The sequence below is a fragment of the Coffea arabica genome, chromosome 2e, assembly GCF_036785885.1.
Source record: "Coffea arabica cultivar ET-39 chromosome 2e, Coffea Arabica ET-39 HiFi, whole genome shotgun sequence".
Classification (NCBI taxonomy): Eukaryota; Viridiplantae; Streptophyta; class Magnoliopsida; order Gentianales; family Rubiaceae; genus Coffea; species Coffea arabica.
The window spans coordinates 70,662,712-70,671,693 of NC_092313.1; the positions used below are offsets into that span (position 1 = coordinate 70,662,712).

General features: G+C 33.5%; 1 protein-coding gene across 1 annotated transcript; it reads left to right on the forward strand.

The window, feature by feature from the left end:
* The first annotated feature begins 3,723 nt into the window (after positions 1-3,723).
* LOC113732869 (rapid alkalinization factor-like) lies at positions 3,724-4,092 on the forward strand. Its single transcript, XM_027258884.2, has one exon. The coding sequence runs from the start codon at positions 3,724-3,726 to the stop codon at positions 4,090-4,092; it is 369 nt and encodes a 122-aa protein (XP_027114685.1).
* The last annotated feature ends 4,890 nt before the right edge of the window (positions 4,093-8,982 follow it).

Genomic DNA, 8,982 nt, shown 5'->3' on the forward strand with positions numbered 1-8,982 from the left:
ACAAAATCCTAACAAATTAGAATATGATGGGTTATCATTTAGCAAATATACTTTTCAATAATGTTTTTTTTCTCTTTTCTTCGCACTTCTTAGCTTTATGAAATACAGCTGGCTTGACAAATGATAGGAACAAGGAACGCGCAAACACCGCCTGTGAAGTGTTATTGGGACCCACACCTCTTCCGGTAGCCGAGACGGCTACGCGCACGTATTATGCCGGCGCTGACGTTTGTATTCATAGTAGCGCCGTTAATGCTTACTTTCCACGTTTTCTTAAAATATATGTCCGGGTATGCGGTTTTCCCCATGTCGTTTAACGGTACCTCCACTATTTCTGCCGTTATTGACCGTTGCTAACAAATTTTAGATATGGTTTATTCAGTCCAAGGCCTTTTTTTTTTAACAGATTTTGTGTAAGACTTTAAAAGGCCCATGTTTTAAAGAGGCAACTCCTTTTAATTATTGACGAAAAAACTCCTTTTAATTGAAGGATAAAGGGTCACGAAATTATATGCATGTTTTAAATCTAGTGACTAAACCAATTTTGTTTTTTTTTTTTGCTAATTCAGTCTAAATTTGTGCTCAAACCAAACAGAAACTAGCTAATTTTATGATATAATATATGATGTGTTCTACAGAGTTAACCCTAAGTATTTTTTAAAACAACTATGAATTTTCAAGAAAAATAAGATCGAAAATAGTTTATCACATTAATCTCTAGAAAATTTGCGTTGAATTGATTGGTTCACATCAACAACTCATAACTGTCTACCTAATGCCAGATAAGCTTGTTTTTAGTCAAGATTTAATACAATTCAGAGAGGGTGGGTAGGTTTGCTGATTTAGAAATGTATTTCTCTTAGTCTAACCTCAATTAGCTCAATTAAGTTCTCCCACTATTGATCAGTAAAAGAATAAAAGTAAATTTTATATATGTTAACAGGTATACATTATCATTATTGAATCCATAAAGCATGTGTAAAATTTAAATTTAAAAATTAAATTTTATATCATTATTTTTCATTCAAAACTGATAATGTATCAATTAAAAAAAAAAAAAAAAGAGGACAAGCCACATATTTGCTCTTACTCTGAGGATAACGGCGATCTCTAACGGTGACACGGAGGAAACTCAAGAAAGGAGAGAGAAAAATGTGTTTGGTTGACAGAAACTTGGACGGACTCGGATGGAGTAGTTGTCAGAAACGCTGGGAGGCCTAGATGCTGCGGTCCTTTTCTCTATCTTCCATTTCCGCTCACGTTTCTAGCAATAGACAAATCAGTCAACTAAATTAGGACAATCTTTTTTTCCCTATTACAACACTACCCTTCTCTTTCAATAAATATTTTTGGTGAAAGCTTCTGCTTTTATTGGGATAATTTCAAAAACCTCCCTTAAGATTTTTAATAATATTAAGAAACTCCCCTCATTATTTTAAAATTATACATACCTCCCCTATTGGTGTAAAAGTACTCTATTATCTCTAGAGAATACTTACATAGATATTTTCAAGAAAAAAATTTGAAACAAAAACTTAACTCAATTTCTCTCTCTTATGCTTTCTCCGTCTTACCCTATTTTCTCCATCCAAACTCCCCCTTTGCCCAAATTTTCTTATATTATTTTCCTTCTCCTCTACCTTGCTTTTCTCCTCCACTTTGGGATTAAATTTCGTCCATCAATTCTTACTTTTAGGTGTTTATCCCCCTCCCTTCCCTTCTCCTTTTGTACTCCCCTTACATCCTTCCTCTTTGTAAACATGATTTTGGTCATCCTTTTCTCTTTTTATTTTGGGTGTAGTGCATTTGATTTTTCTTCATCCATTTTATTATTTGAATTTGATTGATTATGATAAAACTTGATCATGTCAAAGATTAAGAGTTTGAGAGATGAATATTGGGCTTCAGAAAATGGGTCAATAAAAAAAAGGGCCTTGAAAAGAGAAAGATGAAAGGGGTATTTGAGGTATTGAGTTGGTTCTTGACGGAGTGTTGTTTGCGCAAAAATTGAAGTTGAGTTTTATTATGTTTAGATGGTTTTGGCAAAATCTGATGTTGAGTTTTATCAAGCACGGAAAATGCGTTCCCTTAGGGTGGAAGTGTTGAGACTAGGTAGAGAGTGATAGATTGAGTATCGCAAAAAAATTTGGGGTACCCAGAATTGTTTGAATTGATTTTTGGATTTGATGATAGTGTTGATTTTTGGATTTGATGATAGTGTTGTTGGAGGAACAAAGAAGGGAACCATAAAAAGAGTGCAAAAGGATTTGATAAAAAAAATTGGTGCAAAGTAGTATTGCTTACTATTTAGCAATTGATTTCTATTTGGAATAGGGATTAGGGTGTTTGCTTGGCTTTGGTGATAGCCATGGAAGAACTTAGAAGGGAATCCAAGAAGAACTAAGAAGCAAATTAGCAAAGTTCTTTTTTCCTTTTTTTTTTGATAGAAAAGGAATGCTTGGCAACAGATTTCTTTTTCCATCATGGGTGAAAAAAGGGTGGTTTAGGACATTTAAAAGAAAATGTAGCCTACTAGACTTGTTTTGAAGCATAAACAATAAAAGTAAGCAAGGTGAGTATAATTCTTGCAACTTAAGGGGAATTCTTTGGAATTGTTAGAAATTTAAGGGGTGGTTTCTGAAATTATCGCATTTTTATTTTACCGTGTTAGTTGAAATGGAGAGATTCACAAAAAAAGAATTTTTTTTTCTCTGTGACAAGACTTGGATAAAGTCAACAATTTGTTGATTAATCTACTTAAGTTAGGTATTGAATTGGTAAGTCTCTTAATTATTTTGTTTATCATCGCACTGTTTCTAGACTAGTACTAATATTTAAAGTCAGAATGCTAATTCCCAAAGTGCAGTTACCAAAATTCATTCTCACATTATTTCTTGTTTCGATTCACTATTTCCACAATAATATTTTTAAAATTCATTGGAAAACCATATTTTAAAGTGTGAATTCCATAAGAAAATAGGTTTGTATGGTGGGTGCTATTTAGGATTCTTATTTCCGACAGTTTTCGGTGTTACCTTTTCAAAAATTTTAAAAATGAAAAAAAAATACATAAGCAAATAATGAGTTGCACCATTCATAAAAAAAAAAGAAGAAAGGAATTGTGACTTTTGACATGAGTTAATGTCTAAAGCGTAGAGTAGTTGACCACAAAAAAAGTTTTAAATCTTCACTTGGGTCTAGGTTAGAGAATCAAATTCATTAACCTACATTCTAATATTCAAATTTTCTTGAAAATATTTCGCCAACGGAAAAAAAAGGGTCAAAGAACAAGAGAAAAGCCTCTCATAAAAAAAACAAAAAAAAAAAAGAAAGAGAGAGAGAGAAAAAGAGAAAGAGAAAAGCTTTCCCTTCGATGACTTTTTCCTTTCTTCTTTATTTTTTTTCCTTTCTTTTGCAAGTCCGCGTTTTTCATTTTTCTTAGTTCAAAAGTCCGCGTCAGCAGTTGTTGGAAGCTTGAAAGTGGTGCGCACCCAATAACGTCCCTCCCATAGTGGCAACCTCGTAAATCACTCTAACCTCAGGGTCAATCTCTCCTTCCTCCTCTCTACTTATATTTCATCTCTCTCAGCTGAAGCTCCCACCTTTGTCCTGAGGTATAGTCCAGTAGCGAAGTGGAAGAAGAAATCAAATCAGACCAGAGACGAAAACCAAGCCAAATTTCAAAAACCCTCCAAAAAACAAAAAAAAAAAACAGAAGATTTCATGGCAAATTCTTCATCTATTTCAATCCTGTTATTTGCTCTGTCTCTGCTGACAGCTCTGGTGTTCTCCAGCACTGTGGTTTCCGCAAGTGGTGGGGACCTTTACGATGCGGCCCAGATGGGGTGGATGATGATGCCCGGGATGGCGAGATCTGGGTTGGTCGGGGAAGACGACGGGGTGGAGTTCGAGCTGGACTCTGAATCCAACCGGCGCATCTTAGCCACCACCCGCTACATCAGCTACGGTGCGCTCCAGAAGAACAGTGTCCCCTGCTCCCGCCGCGGTCAGTCTTACTACAACTGCCGCCCTGGTGCTCCAGCTAACCCCTACTCTCGTGGCTGCAGTGCCATCACGCGCTGCAGGAGTTAAAATTTTAGTACTAGTATTCATCTTGCAATATCTTTTTATTTTCCTTTTTCTTTTTCTTTTGTGGGTAAATTAATCCATTTTTTTTCTCTTGTGATTGATTATACACTGATGAGAGAGGGGAGGGAGAGAGAGAGAGAGAGAGAGGGAGACAGTGGTATAAAAGAATTTGGTGATGGGTGTTGATTTGTGTATGTTGAAGAAAATATTGTTAATTTAGGATTTTTTTTCTAAATATGATGCTGTCTTGATTTACATACGACCTATACTTGCTCTTTTGTCGATAATGCGATTGCATATACATCTATTGCTTTGATGATTCCTCTTAGTTTCTCTGTTTACCTTTCAATTTTTTTTTTTTTTTGGTTTCTTTAACAGCATCTTGTTTTGCCCTTTTCACAATTTAATTGTTCTTCCTAGCTTTTTGATACAAGGTTATGTGGGTAATATTTTAGCTCATCCAACCCTGATGAAAATGGGTGTCAAGTTCGATTCCACAACTCTGATACAATTTCAACTCTATGTTAATTTTCGCGTTATGATTGCATTTCGATAGCCACTTAAAAGAAAAGGAGAAAAACCGAAAGAAAGATGGTGGAGTATGTGGTTAAATCATACTATCTGATTTTAGAAAAAGGGAAAATGTTGCGGAAGAGCTAAAAAGGGAAAAAAAAGAATTGTGGTTGTTTTGATCATTTATTTCGATGAAAATGAAGTATGATTAATAAAGTTGGAGCTTAGGGAGTTTGTGAATGGATGATGTGAAGGACAGGCGGGCGTTCTTTGTCATTTTCCGAGTATGAGTTGTCTTGTACCATATTTTTAAATCCGTTTTCTTTTTTTGTCTAAATAAAAGGACCTGGTCCCATTTCAGGATCCAACCCTTATTTGGATTGTTGGGTTATTCCCGATTTTTATTACAAGGTCGAACTCTGATGGATGCCCTAACTAGGGATTACATTACACCACTGGTTACTTGGAGGGACTTTTAAATCCGTTTTCAGTAATTAGAACTTTTGACGGCTGAGATTGGTCCAATTGAACTCAGGTGATCTCGATCATTGATTTGAAATTCATTTCAACTAAATTCAATTTGCAAATCCGTGTTTGGTACTTATTAGAAACTTTTGATGGGCTAGATCGGTCCAATGGGGCTCAGGTGATCTCGATTGTTGACTTGAAATGATCGAACTCGAGTCAATCTCGATCATGAACTTGAAATTCATTTCAAACGAATTTCAAATCAACGGTTGAGATTAATTCGCAGCGCTTTGTAGGTCCAAATCCGTACTGGGCTTAGCTGTCCGATAGTAGTGGAATTCTTGTATTTATTTGTACAGGTAGGTTGTGAGAAGTCTTTCTTCCTTTAATTGCTTTTGTTTCTTTACTTTAGATCAGTAAAATTATAGGCTATGATGATGAAATTCTATGTATAATTGCTGCGGTTGTTGTTAGCTGTCGGCTCATGATAATGCACTACTAATTGGATCCAATTAACTTTCCTTTATCCTAATAGCGTGGTCAAATTTGAATTTGATGATTGATTCCCCATCTTTTGTTCCCAATCTGGATTCATCCTCCTGGCATGAGAAGGTTAATTATGAGACTTGTTTTGTGATTTTTGAGCATTAGTATGTGAAAAAAGATTTTGGTCATATCAAATTTCCTTATTATATATTATGTCTTTGCACAATTTTATTTCTTTCTCTATGAAATTTTCTTTTTGTTTCGAGTTTCTTATTTGTAAAGAAATGGGATTGCAAGAAAATTGATAAACTATTAGTTAGTAAACTCAATGAAAGTGCAGTGCACGTTCGAGGAAGGATCTTTAAATGTAAAAGTAAGGAGTATGGTAATCCTATTGGTTTATGTTATTAATCATATTTGGCATTGAGAAACTAATAATGATTTCAAAAGTAAATATGCTTTCCCTCAACTTTCTAATGTGAATTTGGAAAAAAAAAAAATAGTTCGAGTTCTTACCCTAGCGTTTCCTATCCCACTTGTTAAAGACTCAAATACAAATCATGGACTTGTCAACACAATAATTTGATTCTTACCTTTAACTTGACTGTTTTTGTTCTTTTAAAAGTTGTGTCCTTCAATAATCATTCCTAATAGTACTATCTGGTATGTTTATGACATGTTTTATGTATTTTTTTTTTGTCATTAATACAGTTTTTTTAGTCCACACAAATCGTGTTAAACGATTTTCAACTAGTTTATTGCGGATAATTTCAAAAACCTCTCTTGAGATTTCTGACTATTTTGTTAGCCTCTCTCTATATTTTAAAAATTACACTAGCCTCTCTTAGTAGATGAGGGACATTGATGGAATAATATTATCTTCTCGCTCATAATATTACTTTTTAATTTTCGATTGGGCCAAACTGTTACAAAATAATTAATCTCAAGGGAGGTTAGGAAGGTTAATATAATTTTAGAAATCTGGAGGGAAGCTAATGAAAAAATAGCCAGAAACCTCAGGAGAGGTTTTCTGAAATTATCCTACTTTATTAATAATATTGGTTTCTTTTTCTTTTTTTTATCAAAAAAAAGTAATTATGATTCCCACTTGGGACTTAACGATGTATCAATGCCGGCCTGCATTGGAGTATAAGTAGTACAAACATAAAATACAAGTGGACCTTGTCCCTATTGATTTTGAAATGCCATAAATTGGATTCACAGCTATAATTAGGATTTTGAATGTTGAAGGCTCTTTGTTTCTTCTTTTAATTTTATCTGCACTGCGTCACATGCTGTGCATGATTTCATGATCTTAAAGTGCTGCAAATTGCAAAGATCATGCAATCTTTAAAGGTGATTTATTTTCTACTTTATTAGAATGTTGTCTGTTATTGATAGCCATTATGCATTTATGCATCATGTTAAGCAGCTGAGCTACAGGAACACTAAATTTGTTCCAGCTTTTATAGCCCCTGTTGGGATTTGAATGACCCCTTCTCATGATGAGAATGTATAGAACCCTATTTCGGTCTGGTCCGGTCCGGTCCGGTCTTCATTCTTTCAGAACTTTTTTTCTTCTCTTTTAGTGCATTTGAGAATGTGAATTTCCCACAATGGCAAACTCTGCAACTTATCCCATGAGAGCTAAAAATGGTGAAATTGGAAGTATACATTGGATTTAATTTTGTATAGACTCATGATGTAAAATTTTCTGCACAAAAGTTGGACAAAGTTCATGCAGCTTAATGTAAGTCTAGACCTCTACATATGAAGAAAACTTTTATTCGTTGGAATGAAAAATCAAAAAAAGATATGTTAATAATTGCTATTATGGGATCTCAATGCATAGAGAACCTGGATACCTGCAAAAATCATCTGCATGGATGCCAAATCTTCCTTAAATGGTTTCCATTTGACATTTGCTGTGATTTTGAACTAATTTCCTCGAGACTAGATTTATAACCATTCATGTTAAATTATGACTTGGGCTTCGTATTTTCTGTGCCGTTGCGATGCTTTCGTTCATCATCACCAATTTATGAATTGAAATAAAACCTCAAAAAGTTCGAAATCTTCCTCATGTCATTGGAAGAGCAGTAAATTGATTGCTTTTCTAGGTCAATTTAGCATAATGTGCAGCCTTTCAACGTCGTTTGAGAAACTTGAACAGAACTCGAACATGACTAATGCTGCTGTCCCTAACAAATAAACATATTAAAAGCAAAACATTGGATAAATTACCTTATATTTGGATATGGTTTGGTGCTTTACCACATAACTCCCTATAGTTTAAAAACTTTTATATATAACCCACTCATGGTTTGGATTAATATGTCACAATTAGTTTTTCAGTTAAAATTAACGATCAATAGTAAAAAGTCAAAATCAAACTAATAAATTAACAAATTTACCCTTTTATTACTTCTTTTTTTCCTCCAATTATAAAAAGAAATTAAAATAAAAAATAGAAATACCATTAAACATTGGTTAAAAAATCTATAATGATATTTGTAGTAAAAAAGATTTATAGTAAAAATCTATAATGATATTTGTAGTTTTTTTGTTTCGTATTTTTTTGTTTTATATTTCCCTTCCATCTTTTTTGTTTCTTGTTTATTTATTTTTATTTCCCTTTGAACTCTTTTGTATTTGGAGAAAATTAAGATTTTGTAGGCCAATGTATAGATTTTCAAAATTATATCTTCCCTTCTGAAAAAAAAGAGAGAAAGAAAAAGAAAAAAGTAGTGAAAGAATGAATTTGTCAATTTATTAGTTTGACTTTGATTTTTTACTATTGATTGTTAGTTTTAACGGATGCACTAGCAGTGACAATTTAACCTAAATCATGCGGGGGTTATATATAGATTTTTAAACCATAGATGGGTTATAAGGTAAAATATCAAACTACAAAGGGATAAAAGGCAATTTACCCCAAAAAATTAAACACATCCACCAATTTACCCCCCCCCCCCCCCGGGCCAAAAAAAAACTTTGTTAGATTTGGAAATTAGGTTTAAAATTTGTACAAAATTTTAAGTTTTTTCTCACAATTACATCTCTCAATTTTGGAAAATATCATTCTCTTTTGGCATTGCCTTGGTATTTGGAAAAGTTCACATTTCATTACATTCCGTTTCTTAAAAAAAAAATCCCTCCTATAGTACAATTGTATTTATAGAGTTAACAAAATACAAAATTCATCATTACCCGAATAAGAAATGACTTTCGAATGCTTAAAGCAAATGACGACCAAAACAAATATATAATCTTGAATTAAATTTCTCTTCGCATAATGACGACCTCATCTTGGAAGTATAATCTTAACCCCACTGGCCTAAACAAATAATATAGAGTTTAACAGTGGTTCATAACTTCTAGAGTGAACAGTGAAGCATACATTTCTGTCACAAACATATATATTTG

What these genes read in the sequence shown, in the direction of transcription:
- LOC113732869 (XM_027258884.2), top strand. Translation starts at nt 3,724, where the DNA reads ATGGCAAATTCTTCATCTATTTCAATCCTGTTATTTGCTCTGTCTCTG.